At 39.8% G+C, this 20,079-nt stretch overlaps 1 protein-coding gene across 1 annotated transcript in view; it reads left to right on the top strand.

Moving 5' to 3' along the window:
* The first annotated feature begins 759 nt into the window (after positions 1 to 759).
* The window catches only part of LOC126094514 (sterol regulatory element-binding protein 1), an 85,127-nt gene continuing 65,807 nt past the window's right edge, over positions 760 to 20,079 (top strand). The window contains exons 1-8 of the mRNA XM_049908925.1: positions 760 to 894; positions 1,465 to 1,685; positions 1,920 to 2,207; positions 8,964 to 9,126; positions 9,261 to 9,451; positions 9,615 to 9,887; positions 11,208 to 11,403; positions 18,328 to 18,512. Coding sequence (XP_049764882.1) covers positions 774 to 894; positions 1,465 to 1,685; positions 1,920 to 2,207; positions 8,964 to 9,126; positions 9,261 to 9,451; positions 9,615 to 9,887; positions 11,208 to 11,403; positions 18,328 to 18,512 — 1,638 coding nt within the window. The 5' untranslated portion in view covers positions 760 to 773. The remainder of the gene's footprint in view (positions 895 to 1,464; positions 1,686 to 1,919; positions 2,208 to 8,963; positions 9,127 to 9,260; positions 9,452 to 9,614; positions 9,888 to 11,207; positions 11,404 to 18,327; positions 18,513 to 20,079) is intronic.

Here is a 20,079-nt window from a genome sequence, read left to right as displayed (position 1 = left end):
ATACTGAACAAACAGTTGACTCAAACACGTTTCGTGCACCACCTTTGCTGTGATCTTCTGACCACACGCTCCGACCTGTCTGCACAGATGTGATTTACACCCACAGATTAGCGTTCCAGTTTACCACATTGTGTTCACCTATTTCGACAATCTCCTGACAAAACATCAGGGTAGTCAGTATTATATTTAAATTTATTATGCTTTTATGTTATACTTTCTGACATGTTCCACACCTTCGAGAATCATCTCATTTTTTTGGGTCTATGGAACGAAAATTGAATCTAATCTAAACTAATCTAATTTGATCAGCTGCGCAAACCGCTTGTTCGCACCACAGGCACATACGTCTGTGGTTCACATGCAATTATTGTCTACGCCATTTGATGTGCGCAGCTTTTGGCGCTGATAAATTGGTGCGTTTGGAAGTAACATTCCGGGAGTAGTACGGATTTAACCTAATGCGGACTGCGTCAATTCAAGCACGCCAGACTTCGCGCAGCCGAGTACAGACAGTAACATAGACAATTTTTTCAGTCAGTGATTCATTAACACCCAAGCACTTGTGTCTACAAACACTTTCTGTACAGACAAGTTGGCGCAAATATTTGAATGTGGAAATCGCTGTTCTGTGCTACACACAAAATGTTCGACTGCTGTGCCACAACAATACCCTCAATTCCAACTACTACGCACATCGCCTGTGACGTAAAATCGTCTGATTCCTAGCGTCCACGCCATTGGCTGACGAAAGGTGTTTTGATTAATTCGTAAACATGGCGGACCCGGGAGGATGGAATGTTTCACAGCAACAGGAGTTGCCAGAGTATGATAACGAAAACAGCTTCGCGATGATGAGTGACACGTTTAATATCAGCGACATTAACAACCTAGATGGTAATCAACAGTGTACACTCATGTCATTTTCAGTGAAACTTGCTTGGTACTTATTTAAGTTCGTCTGCTGAAGGTGGAGTTCGGTTTCTCGTTTCTTTTTTTCCCCCCTTTGCAGTGACATACCAATCATAGCAGGCAGCACGTGCCAGTGTTCTGCAAGAATGTGTTGATATTTTGTTGTGTTTATTTATATATTAATTTTCTTTTTTGTACGCGCTTGTGCTGCAGTAATCACGGTTGTCGGTTGCACATGTTACAAATATTGGGACTGATAGATTACTATATTGCTTGTCGTGTTGGCAGAAAGAGAATTGTTTTTTTAATCAAACATACAGTGGCCTATTAACATTTAAGCATGATTAATCGTAAAAATATAAAGTGTGCAATTACGAGAAGAGAAGCGACAGTGACTATTCGTAGCAGCATTACCTAGTAAAGTATGCAGTTTCAGGTATTACTAGTAGTATTCTTTAAGCATTATATAGATTGTCGCAGAACTCATATGAAATTTAGCAACACTTATCTATGACATATTTTTTCTTGATATTAGGAGTTTATTATATTTTGCAGATCTGATATCAAACTGCGAGAATGAGTTGTTCTCCAAGAACAGTAACATATTTGCCGATGACGCCCTATTGTCGCAACTGACCGAAGAAGATGAATCATTTGACTTTATGAACGTATCGAGCTCTGTGCCATTTCCAAATACTGTCGTTCAGCAACAGGCAGTGGATCATCAGAAAAGAGCTCCACAACTTCAGAACTCTGGACTGGCGTTTCAGCAACAAGTAAACTAATGACAGATTTGTTTTTGTTTCTTAAATGCAACATATTGCTTGTATTTTGTCAATTGTTGATTTGTTCGTTATTCATGTAATATAGATAGTTACAAGGTATAACAAAGTCATTCCTTTGTTGTGTGAGTGTAATGATGAATGGGCAGTTCTTGTGTTATTTGTAAGGAGAAAACTGAACACTGTGATGTAAGTATGCTGTTGACCAGTACTTTATTTGCTATTTAGATTTCGCAGACAACTAGGAGCCAAACCGCAATACCAACATGCGTCTCTCAGACGTCTCTTCAGCAGACACCAAAGTTGTTGCATCCAGCTACTCAGCAAGCAACTCCTGCTGGACCTCGCATTCAATATGTTCAGCCACGTAAGCAACAGCCTATAGTGAAGCAAGTGGCACCAGCTCCCACTACACAAAAAACTACTGTTCCTGTGCTGCAGAAGGTTCCAGGCCAGTTAAATCAACTTCTCACTCTTCAAGGAATGGGACAAGTTTCGTCTGATAAAGTGCAGCAGGTGAGTAGGACATAACAAATCAGTCGCCATTCAGTAGCATTTGCTGTTCACGTGCTTTATGTTGGCCCTTCTTTGATTGGTGGAGGTTGACCAACCTCTTGCCATGTAACCGTAGTGGGATCAAGATGAATGTTCAGTAGGCCTGCAAGTCATTGGCTTTGGCCAATGACATAATGTTAATGGCTGCTTTAAGATCACCTTTTGGTGCATGTATACAGTTTTGTTGTTTATTGGCTAAACTAACGAATGTGGAACAATAGGAAAACTGGTTTTGTTGATACTGATTTGTAGCTTAGTCCAAGGTATAGGTTAGGTTGGAAGGTAACAAATCTGTAGCTTGGCCCATTCGAAAAATCATCAATAAAATCACGTCATAGTCACCGTATTGTTTACACTATTTGCCATATTTCTTAGGTCACCAGCCAAAGTTGATGCTAGTGATTGTTAATACAAAAAATAAGCAAAGAGGTTGTACTTGGTACTTCTAGTGACTTGTCATTACCTTTGTGTTACATCAGTGGATTAATACAATACACATTCATTTCTGTTATTAGCTATAAGCTGACTGTTTTGGCGGCGGACGAGGGGTTGTCTCAGCAGCCAATCGCGAGTTTCTGTTCCCAGCATACTCTGCTCAGGTGCCAAGTAACAGTGTGCAATCAGTAATTTAATTTGAAGACCAACATTCGTATTAGGCTTGTGTGCCATAAGCCGTCTCTACCTAAAGATTGTCAGTCATAGGTGGTCATGTGTTGAACAAACTAAATTACAAAGTGTCTGTGACCTGATGTGTTCTCATTTCTTTGCATTTCAACTCCGAGCTCTCTCTCCGCTTTGGCCACCCAGCTTGTAGGTTGTATAAAACGTAAACTATACATTATGTCCAACAATGTCTTCAAGCTTCCATTTTATGGTCATTGTTCATGCTACTTATCTGTTTGTGCTGGTCATATTTCTTACAGCTTTTTCAGCTATATTACCCATTTTAGTGTGTATATCATTAAAGAAATATTTGAATTCCATATTAAGTCAGTGGGAGTTGAAACACAGGCTTGTGATACTGACAGTTTTGAGTGCTATGTGCATGTGCATTGAATATTATTAAAGTTATACAGACTTAACTGGAACTTGTGAATATTTGTGTAGCATGGATTTTCTGTCTGATTGCGTGTGGGGGGGGGGGGGGGGATGCAGTCAGCTCTGAAAGACTTAAAGACATTGACAGGGTGGAGATTCAAGCCCCGAGAAGTGACCTGTTTATGATTTCACTGACACTAAACATTACCAAAACATGTACTGTCAAATTAACAGGCCTTCTGTTGAATAGGGAGTTTTGGGTGATAGTTCTTGTTACTAACAGCATGAAGACTTCTACAAACTTAAAAATTTGAAATCATAGTGAGAAAATAAGGAGTTTCATTGGGTACATAAATGTAAATACGTAAAATCCAGGATGGAATGTGACAATATTAGAGAAGAAAAGTTGCTGCTCACCATATAGCGGAGATGCTGAGTTACGACAAGCACAACAAAAAGGAGGACAATTATAGCTTTTGGCCATTAAGGCCTTTGTCAGCAATAGACACACACGCACTCATGCAAATGCAACTTGCACACGTCTGCAGGCTCAGAGAACTGAAACTACAGTGCAAGCAGCAGCACCAGTGCACGATAGGAGTGGTGACTGGGTGGGGGTAAGGAGGAGGCTGTGGCAGGGATGGGGAAGGATAGTATGGTGGGGGTGGTGGACAGTTTAGACAGAGGACAGGAGAGAAGGTGGGGAGGGTAAAAGACTGGGTGTGGTGGTGAAATGACGGCTATGTAGTGCTGGAATGGGAACAGGGAAGGGGCTGGATGGATGAGGACAGTGACCAACAACAGTTGAGGCCAGGAGGGTTACAGGAACATGGGATGTATTGCAGGGAAAGTTCCCACCTGCACAATTCAGAAAATCTGGTGTTGGTGGGAACGATCCATACGGCACAGGGTGTAAAGCAGTCATTGAGATGAGGGATATCGTGTTTGATAGTGTGTTCAGCACAGGGTGGTCCACTTGTTTTGTGACCACAGTTTGTGGGTGGCCATTCAACAGACAGACAGCTTGTTGGTTGTCATGCCTACATAAAATGCAGCACAGTGGTTGCAGCTTAGCTTGTAAATCACATGACTGGTTTCACATGTAGCCATGCCTTTGATGGGATAGGTGATGTGAGTGACCAGACTGGAGTAGGTGGTAGAAGGATGTATGGGACAGATCTTGCATTTAGGTCTATTACAGGGCCATGAGCCATGAGGTAAGTGGTTGGGAGCAGTGATTGTGTAAGAAAGGGTGAATATATGGTGTATGTTCGGTGGACGGTGGAATACCACTGAAGGAGTGGTGGGGAGGACATTTCTCATTTCAGGTCATGACGTGAGGTAATCAAAACCCTGGCAGAGAATGTAATTAAGTTGCTCCTGTCCCGGATGGTACTGAGTTACATGGGGAATGCTCCTCTGTGGCCAGACTGTGGGACTTTGGGTGGTGGTGGCATACTGGAAAGATAAGACATGGGAGATTTGGATTTGTACAACATTGGGTGGATAATTACTGTCAGTGAAGGCTTCATTGAGACCTTCGGTATATTTTGAGAGGGACTGCTCGTCACTGCAGATGCGATGACCACAGGTGGCTAGGCTGTACGGAAGGGACTTCTTGGTATGGAATGGGTGCCAAGTGTCGAAGTGGAGGTATTGCTGGTGGTTAGTAGGTTTGATATGGACGGAGGTACTGATGTAGCCATCTCTGAGGTGGAGGTCAACATCTAGGAAGGTGGCTTGTTGGGTTGAGTAGGACCAGGTGAAGCAAATGGGGGAGAAGTTGTTGATGTTCTGGAAGAATGTGGATAGGGTGTCATCACCTTCAATAGAGATAGCAAACATGTCATCACTGAATCTGAACCAGGTGAGGGGATTAGGATTCTGTGTTTTTAGGAAAGCTTCCTCTAGATGGCCCATGAATAGGTTGGCATAGGATGGTGCCATGCAGGTGTCCATAGCCATACCCCAGATTTATTTGTAGGTAATGCCTTCAAAGGAGAAGTAATTGTGGGTGATCATATAGTTAGTCATGGCGACTAGGAAGGAGGATGTTGGTTTAGAATCTATAGGGCGTCTAGAAAAGTAGTGTTCAATAGCAGTAAGGCCATGGGCATTAGGAATGTTAGTGTACAGGGAGGTGGCATCAATAGTGACGAACAGGGCACCGTGTGATAGAGGGACAGGAACTGTGGAGAGTCGGTGGAGGAAATGCTTGGTATCTTTTATATAGGAGGATAGGTTCTGGGTAATAGGTTGAAGGTGTTGGGCTACATGAGCAGAGATTCTCTCAGTGGCGGCACAGTAACTGGCCACAATGGGTCGTCTTGGTGGTGGGGTTTATGGTCTTTAGGAAGCATGTAGAAGGTGGGAGCGCGGGGAATGGTAGGGGTAAGTAGAGTGATGGACTGTGGGTAGAGGTTCTGGGATGGGCCTAAGGATTTGAGTAGTGACTGGAGTAAACAACATTCCATTAGAACTACTGACAGCCTTGGGAGAGCCAGTACTGACAAAACTCTACCATCTGGTGAGCAAGATGTGTGAGACAGGCGAAATACCCTCAGACTTCAAGAAGAATATAATAATTCCAATCCCAAAGAAAGCATGTGTTGACAGATGTGAAAATTACCGAACTATCAGTTTAATAAGCCACAGCTGCAAAATACTAACACGAATTATTTACAGACGAATGGAAAAACGTAGAAGCCGACCTCGTGGAAGATCAGTTTGGATTCCGTAGAAATGTTGGAACACGTGAGGCAATACTGACCTTACGACTTATCTTAGAAGAAAGATTAAGGAAAGGCAAACCTACGTTTCTAGCATTTGTTGACGTAGAGAAAGCTTTTGACAATGTTGACTGGAATACTCTCTTTCAAATTCTGAAGGTGGCAGGGGTAAAATACAGGGAGCGAAAGGCTATTTACAGTTTATACTGAAACCAGATGGCAGTTATAAGAGTCGAGGGCATGAAAGGGAAGCAGTGGTTGGGAAGGGAGTGAGACAGGGTTGTAGCCTCTACCCGATGTTATTCAATCTGTATATTGAGCAAGCGGTAAAGGAAACAAAAGAAAAATTTGGAGTAGGTATTAAAATCCAGGGAGAAGAAATAAAAACTTTGAGGTTCGCCGATGACATTGTAATTCTGTCAGAGACAGCAAAGGACTTGGAAGAGCAGTTGAATGGAATGGACAGTGTCTTGAAAGGAGGATATAAGATGAACATCAACAAAAGCAAAACGAGGATAATGGAATGTAGTCAAATTAAATCAGGTGATGCTGAGGGAATTAGATTAGGAAATGAGACACTTAATGTAGTAAAGGAGTTTTGCTATTTGGGGAGCAAAATAACTGATGATGGTCGAAGTAGAGAGGATATAAAATGTAGACTGGCAATGGCAAGAAAAGCGTTTCTGAAGAAGAGAAATTTGTTAACATCGAGTATAGATTCAAGTGTCAGGAAGTCGTTTCTGAAAGTATTTGTATGGAGTGTAGCCATGTATGGAAGTGAAACATGGATAATAAATAATGTGGACAAGAAGAGAATAGAAGCTTTCGAAATGTGGTGCTCCAGAAGAATGTTGAAGATTAGGTGGGTAGATCACATAACTAATGAGGAGGTATTGAATAGAATTGGGGAGAAGAGGAGTTTGTGGCACAACTTGACAAGAAGAAGGGACTGGTTGGTAGGACATGTTCTGAGGCATCAAGGGATCACCAATTTAGCATTGGAGGGCAGCGTGGAGGGTAAAAATCGTAGAGGGAGACCTAGAGATCAATACACTAAGCAGATTCAGAAGGATGTAGGTTGCAGTAGGTACTGGGAGATGAAGGAGCTTGCACAGGATAGATTAGCATGGAGAGCTGCATCAAACCAGTCTCAGAACTGAAGACCACAACAACAACATACCGGTATTAAAACAACGCTTATATAGTTGTAACCATTAATGTTATATAACATGAATTAAATTTTCAAATGATGTACAGCTTAAAACTGGGTTTAAAGATGGGGGTCTTGGAGACCACACCTCGTAGTATACGTTACAGAAAATTCACCTTGTGAGTTAAGAGTTAGACAAATGAAACTGAGTTACCAGATGATGACTTTGGCATAAATGATGATGCTTTCAAATCATTGACCACCAGTTACACTGATGAAATTTTGACAATGTCAGCAACCACTGCGCATACTAATCAATCACAAATGCATTTTTAGTTATATATTTCCACATATATGATATCATTTTGTTGGGTTTGAGTTATTGCCAAGTTATCACCAGAGAATCATCTGATGATTTGGTAATAAGTTGAAACCGATAAAGATACCATGTACGCAATCAGAGGCTGAAATGTATAACAGAAATATAATTTTTATGAGACTGTCTCTGTGTTTACCTAAGGCATTGTGACTTGTCTAAGATGATTAGATTTACTTCATAAAATAGTGTTTAGAAAATTTACAGACTATACTTTCCAAAGTGCAACTCTACTAATAATTTTTATAATTTTCTTTAATTACAAAATGATGTTCTTCAAGCTGTGATTATGTTTCTTACACTAGTCTTAAAATTTTGTACTAAGTTGGTAGGATCACACTTGAACTGTTTGTGTGTTAGAGATGAGAAGTGAGAGTGCATATCTCAGAAACTTTGATGTGCTTTTCTAACAAAATACGCCTAAAGCGGCCTGCAGTCAGTATGATCATTCGATATTATTAATGTTCTTCCTACACTTCTCATTATAAGTGTACAGTAATATTGGGTGGTATTTATTCTGGTGATTTATTTGTTTATGATATGTAACAAGTCACTTTCTTCAATTGTGATACAATTGTCATTAACTAGATTACAAGCTGCTGCAAGCTTATTGTCAAATGGAGGTGTAACAGTGCTGGTTATACTCAAACATGTGCAGCTAGATGCTGTGGTCATGTTACAGGCAGATTAAATGGAAATTTAGTTACTGGCAAGAAGTAGTTTGTGGAATAAGCAGCTCATTACACATGCAAGGTGTAATAACCATTTCATTTTATGAGCTTTTTGTTAACTGTAACTGAATTTCTGTTATATCCACCAGCACGACTACAGCTTCCAGCTGCACAGGGGTTGTGTTATCTTCCTGTAACACCTTCATCTGATGGTGAGTCTGCAGTGGCGTGAAAACTAGTATCTGGTAGAGGAAATAAATTGTATTTAAAATATGTGATTTGTTGCGCATTATACTCATATAAATCACCAATTTAAATCATAGTTGCTGTTTGCTGTCTACAGTGGTTCAAAATGTTGGACAATCGAGACTCTGCTACGGTGTTAATTGCTTTACTTTGTTGTGAACAAAAGGAAAAAATGTGGATGGGGAATTTGTATAAATAACATCAGAGACTTTTAAATTTTGTTCCTAAACTTTTCTGCTGGCTTTAGGGTATCACCCTCTGCACTTAGTGAGCAACAGCTCATAAGCATCACTCGTAACAACCCCCCCCCCCCCTGCCCCCCCCCCCCCCCACTGCCCCCGCCTCCCCCATCTGCCCTAACTTCTCATACCATTCCAAAATTATTTTGGTTCCAGCAGTTCGCAAATAATTAAGTCATATACTGTTACTTTTTTTCTGAGAACAAATTTATTTGTATAGAGGTTTATGGGTTATATTCACTTTTCATTCTTGGATCTCAATTTATAGGTACTTCTCCAAACACAACTCTTAAAATCAGAACCACAGATGACATCAACAGCAGTGATGTACACTACATCACATGTAACGGGCTCAACAACCAGTCCCTCTCCTGCTGGAACTTCAATACACACACTAGTAAATACTGCCAATGGTACAATTCTTGCTACAGGTGAGCGCTTGGTTTGATGCACCACTTCTTAATTACACTCTCATATCATAACTGAATAGTCTGGATTCATTCATTGATTTGTGCTTTTACTTGACCTGTCAAATGTATTTCACCACTAATAATAACAATTACAGGAATTCCAGTTGTGCTGGACACTGACAAACTTGCTCTCAATGGAATAGCAGCTGTGACTCCAACTACTCGAGAACCGAAGGTGAAGGAAGTAAAGAGAAGTGCTCATAATGCTATTGAAAGACGCTATCGAACAAGCATAAATGATAAAATTATTGAATTGAAAAATATTGTAGTCGGAGTTGATGCAAAGGTTGGTACTTAACATTCCTGAACAAAAATATTTTTCCCTTGGATTAGCAATCTTACTCCTCACGACAGAATCCATGTCGTGTGGAATAGCTAATAACAATAATGCAGAATACATTTTTATGTCATTGGTCACAGATTGTGGTATTTTATTTATTTTGTTGCAGTTAAATAAATCAGCAATTTTACGTAAGGCCATTGATTATATCAGATACCTCCAGAATGCAAATGCAAAGTTAAAGCAAGAAAATATGTCTCTAAAAATGAGTGCTCAGAAGCAGTCCTTACAAGAGCTGCTGAAGCCAGAAAGTGTGAAGTCTGAAATGTTCATTGATGGGGAGATTACACCACCACAGTCAGACATTTCTTCTCCATCGCTTTCACCACCTCATTCGGACAGTTCTGTACCACCATCACCTGAGAATTCATTTGAAATGGAGGTATGTTATTGCTTTGTTCAATTCTTATGTCTTCAGACATATGTATAATAGATATTGCTTTCTAACAGACAGAAGGTTTTGATATGTTTGAGTCACTTGCTGGTACCAATGAAGTAACAGATACATTTTCATTTCAGGTATTATTTACTCTCTCTCTTCTCTTCTCTCTTCCCGTAAGACATTATATTAAACTTTTTTCTGTGTCACTGCTATAGTCGAGTCAGTGTAAGTTGATCCTTGACAGTTGCAATGGGCTGGGCAGCACAGCTTCATAGGCCTACCACAACAAAAGAACATAACGCGATTTAATAAATGTCTTCGTGGCAACGCCTCATTGTTACCACAGCTCTGTAGATGGGATCTTCCTTCGCAATCTCGACTGCAGTGTCTTGTGGAAATGTAAAAGTTGCTTTTGATTATTTTATGTAATAAGTTATGTATTTGTTGTGTGTTCATTCTCTTATCTATTGGTTGAGAAATTAGGTCACAAAGAATGTAAACTGAGTGCTATTTCTCATATCACACCAGCCAACAGATATTATTTATTCACTTCAGTGTTAAATCCTACTAGACAATTCTTTTCATAAAGTAGACTTAATTTAAAAAACTAAACTGAATACTGGAATACTTTGTGTCATAATGATGAAATAGCAGATATGATTTATCGCACACATTATAAGATTTGAATTGTATCAGTAATAGATGCCATATCTACTCTTAATTTGGGTAGAAACTGGATTATGTATCATTGGGCAAAAACTGGATTATGTATCAGTTTTCAATCAGTGTATGTGAATTGTAGGAGCTCATTGCAACTGTATATATGTATGTTACATATAAATAGAAATGCAGTTCAAATTCTTGACTCAGTATCCTCAAAACTAACAATTTAATTGGATTGAGAGGGAACCCAAGCAAATAGAATAATTATTTGTTGTCATAAACTGTAAAGCTTAAATATCTGCCCTTTATTATCTTGTATGTCGTCGTGTGTGTCCTTTTCTCATTGAGTCTATAAGCTGTCACTGATTTTATAATTTTTTTTCATTACTTAGCAAGTGGTTGCAATACACACTTCCTGCTTAAGTTGCTGTTGCTGCTGCTGCTATTACTACTACTACTACTACTACTACTACTACTACTACTACTTACTACTACTACTACTACAGTTGTCATATTTTTAACTGGAATTTGAGTAGCCTTTGCATCAGTAGAGAGTTGCAGTGAGGTCTCCAACCAGATTTCATAAACATGATGCACTTTTATCCTTGTTTACTTTTCTTGAATTCAGCAATTATCATAGTTGTTCTTTCCTCACAGATGAAGAAAGAAGATAGTGACTGTATGCACAGGGTCAGCAGTGGAATGCTTGACCACTCCAGAATGACACTTTGCATGTTCATGTTTGTTGTTATGGCGTTTAACCCATTTGGTATAGTTCTCAACAAATACATGAACACAGATACTGATTATCTCCAACCAAGTACAGTAGGAAGAACAATTCTAAGTGATGAAGGTAAATATTTCGTTCTCACTGTATAAAATTTGTTTTAATTTGTGTGTTTCAGTTTGCAAAATAATGTGTGTAAAGTGGTGCTTTCACAGCAGATACTGGTTTTGTCAGCTTATGTATTCTGAATATAACTCAGAATGTTGTTAACTACCTGTAGATTTTGCATCTAAATTCACTGTTGTTGTCTAGCCTGAATAAAGACTCTAGAAATAAATTTCATGGATTTGCAAACATTGCCAAATGTGACTATTTTAGTGATTAAAAAGCTGCTGTGGAAGTAAAAGCTCGTTAGAAATTGCATTGTAGAGTGTCTACAGCTGTAGAAGTATGCGTGTCTACATTATACAATTATTTACAAGGCAACTATATGGCAATCAGATTTTGTAACCTTTTATATTTGTGCAAATACCTATCCCACTAAGCAGTTAGACACAACTCCCAAAAATTCTTGAGAAAATAGACTTCGAGGATTTCCAAGTTTCTTTAATGCCCTGAAGTAAGGTAGATTTTTCAACAGGCAACACAAGTCTATGGTAGAGTGCTCAGCTGACTTGTAGTTTAGTTCCTTCAATGCAAATTGACCTCATGTCTGGTATCGGATGGATCGCTAATTTGAGTCGTGCTTTAGTCATTTTTTTTTTCTTTTTTCCATTCTGTTTGAAAACCTATGTCATTTAAATAATTAAGCAAATATATCTCAACTAGCAATTACGAAAAATGCACATCTTGTTATTTCTAATTGCATATCACAAACAAAAATTCAGTTTTCACTGCAAATTACCAATCTTTTATAAAAGATGTTGTGGACCAGGGGCTACACATTGATGAAAATTTTACTGTCTCTAAGGAAGACTGATACGGGTGTCCGCAGCTCGTAGTCGTGCGGTGGCGTTCTCGCTTCTCACGCCCGGGTTCGATTCCCGGCGGGGTCAGTGATTTTCTCTGCCTCGTGATGACTGGGTGTTGTGTGATGTCTTTAGGTTAGTTAGGTTTAAGTAGTTCTAAGTTCTAGGGGACTGATGACCATAGATGTTAAGTCCCATAGTGCTCAGAGCCATTTGAACTGATAAGGGTGTCCTGGTAGGATGGATGAGTGGTTCCTAGGGCAGCATACCTACACTGACCCCCCACACCAACCCAAACCCAAACCCAAACCCAAACACACACACACACACACACACACACACACACACACAGAATTAAAGTAACACAGAATGGTGAATTGTAAAGTATATTACTCAACTTTGGTAATGCAAGTTTAGCCTATCTGTCCTGTGTTGACTACAGTTCCATGAACAGAAGCTAAATAATGTGCTTAGAACTAATCGTCTGTCTTGATGTATTGTCCAAGGAACTCTTCTAAACTAACAGTACTCAGTTAAATCTCTAGGTAGACAATCTCTGTCCATACATGATAATTCTATTCGCTGTTCCGTTAACACTGAAGACTGACTAATGTCTGTCTTTTGGCCACTGTTTCTATCGACGACTTGAAGACATGATGAACATTCTGCAGGAATTCCCTAGCAAGACTCAGACTGACTTTCAATTTGCAGCTCTAAACTTCTGCTCTTGCACAGTTACTTAAGCATGTGCCTCTCTTCCTGGTGCTGCTGCCACTCTAGGAGGCATGATTCTCACAGGCAGCCTGATTGGTTTGTGTGCAGCGATGTTTCTGCTGCGGATGGACGTCCTCAGTGCTTCTGGTACCAGCTGTCACAACCACTTCTTGTGTGGTCTCTCATTCATCTCTAAATATTTTATCTTCAAAAAGCTCATAAAATGTGCTCCTTTGTTTAAAAACTTATTGTGGCTTAGAATTGTATGCAGACCACCCATATGACAGGCGAACAATCTACAACAGAGCTATGCGGTTTGCTGAATGTATGACCGTGCTTTAAGGTACTAAAAACGCTTTGAAAGCTTCTAAATCAAATTTCTCAAAATTTTTTAAGGGTTAAGTCTAACTACTTTAGGTACACATAAAACAATACAAAAATCAGATTGCCATGTGATCCTCTTGTAAGTGTCAAATAGTGATAGTAAATAGGAGTTGAAAAATTGCCTTACCTATATTTCAGTAAAAAAAAAAAAAAAAAAAAAACACCTTATTCTTGGGTAGCAAACACAACATATAAACTAATCTAAGTCTGTGCTGTAGAAGTGATTATATCACGTATAAGAAACATCATCTTCCATCGAAAATACTTAAAAGAGAAACTCCCCACTGCACCCCTCCCCCCCTCCATATGCTCCCCCCCCTTATCACATTAACTTGCGACGCTAATGTATTCTTACCACATGACTCGGTTTCTATAATATGACAACTGCTAAGACCACAGAAAAAGCACAAACATTCCAATGACCGGACTTACAGTTCATAATGTTGTGGGGGAAAAAAAGGCATGAGGCAGTTTTGAACTCTGCCAGCACTGTAACCACTTACCCATGATGTTGCAGCTCTTTCACTGGCGTCTGTGTTGCACTTGTTAAGCCTGGACTGTCCACTGTGTGTGTGTGTGTGTGTGTGTGTGTGTGTGTGTGTGTGGTTTTTTCCCCAACTACAGTTCAGTAACCCTTCTAACTGTTTTCATTCTCGATCTGAGTTCAGTTTTTGATGGGCTATTTGGGTCATCTTACCACGAAGTCTGAGGGGATGCGATGAGGAGTTTCCCTTGTTAGTAATTTAACGTTTAGCAAGTTCAGTAATATTCATATTCAACACAGGTATTTCTTGCATTTAGAAGTATTATTATTGCGCAAAACATTAAAAAGTCTTGTAATTCCATTTTTTGTTGAGTGGCTATTTATAAATTGTATAAATTAAAGTAAAATACAACGCATGTCCAGAAAATAGGTGTATTGTGACCATAACAGGCTGTTGATTTTTTGAGGATGGTACAAGGGATCTTGTGACCAGAGCGAGCGTCGCAGGCACGTGGGGGAATGTAAAATCACTTTGTAGTCTCCAGTAGGGTGAGAGATGTCGTTAAGAAATCCAGCCAAGTGGGAGTGACACTGTGAACCGCTTTCTATTTGTGGAAGGAGTAACACCTACTGAAATTTTTTCACGAATGAAAACAATTTATGGCGATATTATTGTGAACAGAACAAGTGTGTTAAAGTGGTTTAGGGAGTTTAGTGGGGGCAGAACAAACGTTCATGATGAACAGAGAAGTGGAAGATCTTCTATTTTGACTGATGAGTTGGTGCAAAAGTTGGAAACTGTTCATGGAGGCTGCCATTTGACAGTGGATGAAATTTCGGCGATGTTTTCAGAACTCTCTTATAAGAGATAATCACTGAAATGCTGGGACACTAAAAACTGCACACAAGATGGGTCCCAAAATATCTGACAGAGCAGCACAAGAAAAATCAGGTGAATAGTGCTCTCAAGTTCCTTGAGTTCCTTGAGTGAGCTTTTTCTGAGTTCTGTCGAGACTGAAAATGAAGTGTGTGAAAGACAGTTGTGACAGTAGTATCATACCAATTCCCCATCTGCTAAAATATTTAAAACCACGATTTTGGGGGGAAAAACCGTGGCCTTGGTGTTTGGGAAGTAAAAAGGCAGCATTTTGGTTGAATTTCTCTCTCAGGATGAGACCTTCAATACACAACAATATTGTGAGACCCTAGAGAAACTCAAAAGGAGCATGCAAAACAAAAGCAGGGGAATGTTGTGACAGGAGTGTGCTTGTTGCATGACAACACCCATTCTCACACAGCCTTAGCCACCAAGGTGCTCCCCAACTCAGATGTTTTGAACCTGTCCTCCTATGCCCCTGACTTGACACCTTCAGACTATCATTTTTTCACCTCCCTGAAGACACCCATGAGTGGAATTAAATTTTCAGCCAATAAACAGGTGGAGAAAGAGGTTCTGAAGTGGGAGAAGGAGCTGGTGGGATAGTTCTTCGAGGAGGTCATAAAGAAGCTTGTGCTATTGCTCACCACATACTTTGAACAGGATGGTTATTATTTGGAAAAATAGTCAACAGGAGTGTCAGCTGTATCCTTTTTTTTTCCAAATATGCTTTTTTCTAAAAAAGTATAAAAGCCCAGTACACTTACTTTCTGAACATGCATGGTATCATCATAATGGAAAAGTGTGAAAACAGCCACAGCATTATGAGAAATGGTCAGGGGTGTCTACACTTTTTTCACCTTGGATGCAGTGATGCATCTAGCCTGTCTGGAAATTGTAACTAGCCCTTGGTGTAATAGTTGTGAATATCGCTACATGATAATGTAGAAGGAACATTTGCTCTTGAAACCTCAAACAGATCAGACAGTGGCAACACGGGCAGAATTAAAGCAGTTTAGAGATTGTGTTGGTGACAGTAATGTTAATAATAGGACTATCTACTGGACTGTGGTCAAACATGCCAAATCAGGCAAATGCTGGAAGTCTAGTTGCTTTAGTATAGGCATCTCCAAGAACTTCACTGCTCTGGAGACTGTCCAAAAGAGTGCATTACTATCCAGAGAACGTGGGAAGAAACTGAAGAGAGCGGAAAAAGTACATGTTAAAGATAGTTGTGCAGTCCTCTCCCCCTTTTGAATTAACGTCATAATCACTCGTGAGTCATCTGACTGAATTGTGAGGTAGTAAACTCCATCTATGAAAGTGGAGATAATTATAGACTCATCTCCCTACTGTCCATATTCTCAAATTGTCTGGTGCTTGGCCCACTGGTGTTTTTTTTTTTTTTTTCCCCTCCTCCAGGACATTGGAGTTCTCTTCAAAAACTGTGATGTTTGCTGATCACACAAGTTTACTGATAAAGGCACAAACACACCCCTACTATACACATCCAGGAGGATAATGGGATGGGCTCTCAACTGATTCACAACAATGGCTTAATCTTACTAAGACTCGTATTACACAATACCAAACAAATCAAAATGGCTTGTAGTTACCAGAAGTAGAGATCAGTGAACATGGACAGGGTTAGACTCCATTTTCTGAAGTAATAATATCTCTTTGTGTAACATGAGTGTGAAACGTATTAATAAAAAAATTCGTCTGGATGATTGGGCGTACTGCCTTAGGAGAGTAGTCCAATCTGTGGAAATTTCCATTAAATATGCATCTCTATCTAGCTTTCAGAATGGAGCTATTAATTCCAATATGAATGTGTAATAGTTTTCTAGTTGTCATTGAAAAAGAAATTGTAAATCCACAGATAATAAAAACAGATTAAAAGTAAATCTTATTGGGCCACCCTATCTATAATTCATCAAGATATTTAGGCTCCAGGATGTGAATTCCAGTTAAAACTAATGTTCATATTAAACAGATTCTGAGTTTGTCAGTATATGAACAGCTGATTGTGGTTTATGATGTTACACAAATGTTTTGTTTCAAAGTATTATGGAAAACAGCAACTGCATTGTGAAGAAGGAAAGTTTGCAAAAGTAGAAATCAGTTACCAAAAGTAGTAATCAGTGAGCATGCACTACTTTTTCAAAGCTGCTGTTTTTCTCCTGTAATACACTTACTTACACAGGATGTAACCAAAATCAGTGGCCAATCTATGAGGAAAAATTTGTAATTGTAGAGGAAGAAATATGTTACAAAGACATGGATCCAGAAATATTTTATTTTCAAGTTGGATCTCAGTTTCTCCAACTCTTCAACACATTAATCATGGAAAACACAGAATGAAACACATTCCTAAATGAAATGATCAAAATGCCCTCCATTATCAAGGATACGTGTATCAACCTGTCATTGCATTGACTCCCTGGTGTGCTGATGTGTCTCTGGAGAATTGTGTTTTGTTTCTCAACCTTCCTCAACAGTCACAAAGTCTCTGTACATTTTGTGCTGGGGTTCTGTACACGAAAGCTTTCAAACGCCTCCACAGTTAAAAGGCTGGTGGATTTAAGTCAAGAGAATGTAGAGGCCAAGGAATTGGGAGTATGACTGTTCAAGTACCTATCCACTCATCTAGATTTACATTTTCTGTGATTTCCCTAAATCACTCCAGGTAAATGCCATGGCTGATTTAATTCTCCATCCTTATGTAATCCAATCATGTGCTCCACCTCCAGTGACCTCAGTATCAGAGGACCTTAAAACTACTAAAATCTTACTGCGTTCATTTCTCTGTTGGCTGCTGACTGCAGAACATTTCATGTAAGAAAACATTTCATGTATTGCTTTTACATTCTGTTTCTGTGCATTTCCCATGATAAATGTTCTTATGAAGAAAAGGAGAAAATTAGTTCTAACATGGAAGTCAAGTGTTTCTAGACGCATGTCCTTATAACACATTCTCTTTGTGCAAGGAAGGTTAGCTGGAAGTTTGGCCATATCTTTTTATTACACCTGGTATAAAGTAATGTAGAATAAATCCCCATATTTATCAATGTGACTCGCTCAACACTGTGTATTATTTGTTATTAGTGTACGTTACAGGAATGATCTACAGTACAGTTTGATGTGTTTCGCATCCTAGTTAGCTCTCCTTCATGATGCAGTTTACAGAACATATGTGAATGAATGACTAACAACATTTATGGTGCATCTGAAAAGTCTTCGTAAACCACCATAACAGGAACCTTTTGACTAGTGCTGAAGCTAATCAATGTTAAAATACCATTGAATTTCTGGCAAAAGTTCCTGTGCTGTAAAAGAGAAATATAATAGAGATAACAAAGAATACAGATTCCTAAGGGAGAGGAAACTCGGTATAAATCATCACACAAAACGCACACTATCTGTAGGAAATGAGAGGCTATATTACAGCCATTTTGATACTTTGTGTATCTTTCTGTTAATAGAGATTTTAAGGATAAAATATCAACTTAATATTGTTTTAACTGAGTGAGAATGACCACTTGCACTTAAGTGTAAAACATAAACTTTAATTCTCTCTGAAAAACTAATTTGTTATGCATCCACCTTTTCTTTTCCTGTAGGTTCTGATGGAGGCATATGGAGTTTGACAAGCACATCACTGTTTTTGTGGTTTTTCAATTTTATAATTTTGGTTGGCTGTCTCATTAAAATATTTGTATATGGCGATCCAGTAATGCCTTCAAAATCAGCTGCATCAACTGTATTCTGGAGACACCGAAAGCAAGCAGACTTTGACATAACAAAGGTAAAGCAAGACTTGAAATCTTGAGACCTTAATTGTGTTTCCCTTCATGGTTATACACTGAAGAGCCAAAGAAACTGGTACACCTGCCTAATATTGTGCAAGGCCCCTGTGAGCATGCAGGAGTGCCGCAACACAATGTGGTATGGACTCGACTATTGTCTGAAGAAGTGCTAGAGGCAATTGACACCATGAATCCTGTGTCGCATTGTCCTGCTCGAATTGCCCAAGTGTGTTGGAATGCACAATGGACATGAATGGGTGCAGATTATCAGACAGGATGCTTATGTAAATATCAGTACATGTCAGACTCATATCTAGACATATCAGGGGTCCCATATCACTCTAACTGCTCTCATCTCACACCATTACAGAGCCTCCACCAGCTGGAACAGTCCCCTGCTGACATGCAGGGCCCATGGATTCATGAGGTTGTCTCCATACCCATACACGTCCAGCCATTCAATACAGAGACTCATCCGACCAGGCAACATGTTTCCAGTCATCAACAGTCCAATGTTAGTGTTCGCAGGCCCAGACGAGGCGTAAAGCTTTGTGTCATGTAGTTATCAAGCGTGGAAATCTGCAGCAATTTGCGGAAGGGTTGCCCATCTGTCATCTTGAACGATTCTCTTCAGTGTTTGTTGGCCCCGTTCTTGCTGTATCTTTTTCCGGCTGCAGCGATATGGGAGATTTGATGTTTTACTGGATTCTTGATATTCATGATACACTCGTGAAATGGTAATACTGGAAAATCCTCACTTCATTGCTACCTGGTAGATGCTGTGTCCCATTGCTCATACACTGACTATAACATAATGTTCAAACTCACTTAAATCTTGTTAACCAGCAATTGTAGCAGCAATAACCAATCTGACCACTGTGTCACACGCATTTTGTCTTATATAGGTGTTGCCGACCACAGCTCCGTATTCTGCCTGTTTACTTATCTCTGTATTTGAATATGCATGCCTGTGCCAGTTTCTTTGGCGCTTCAGTGAAATTACCTGAGTACGACTTTGAAAGCTTTGTTCATAGATAAGTGTGGTGTGAACCACCACTTTTTTTGTACATTAATGTCATCTTAAGCTGTTGGGCAAATTTAAACAGTGGAAACTCTAGGTTGATATGCCAACAATATTAGGAGAAGAAGGTATTGTTGATCACTGTAAAGATGAACACCAAAAAGACACAAACATAGCTTTAGGCCAAAGCGCACCCCCCCCCCCCCCCATACACACACACCAAAGCCTTCACACACACACACACACACACACACACACACACACACACACACACACACACACACACACACACACACACACAAGCAGGCAAACACACCTCACCTCACATACACATGACCACTACCACTGGGAGCTCTGACTGGAATGCAACTGTCACGTGAATAGTAATCTGGAATGGGGCAGGGGAAGGGTATGGGGAGAGAAGAGCACTGTCTGAATGCTCCACCAGGCAGCACTCTTCTCTCCCCTCCCCCTTCTCCCCCCACCTGTACGTTGCAGCCCCACCCTCGTCCCCCGCCCCGTTCCAGGTTACTATTCATGTAAAA

The sequence above is a fragment of the Schistocerca cancellata genome, chromosome 8, assembly GCF_023864275.1.
Source record: "Schistocerca cancellata isolate TAMUIC-IGC-003103 chromosome 8, iqSchCanc2.1, whole genome shotgun sequence".
Classification (NCBI taxonomy): domain Eukaryota; kingdom Metazoa; phylum Arthropoda; class Insecta; order Orthoptera; family Acrididae; genus Schistocerca; species Schistocerca cancellata.
Note: the sequence above shows the minus strand (reverse complement) of the source record. Positions and strands in the feature narration are given on the sequence as shown.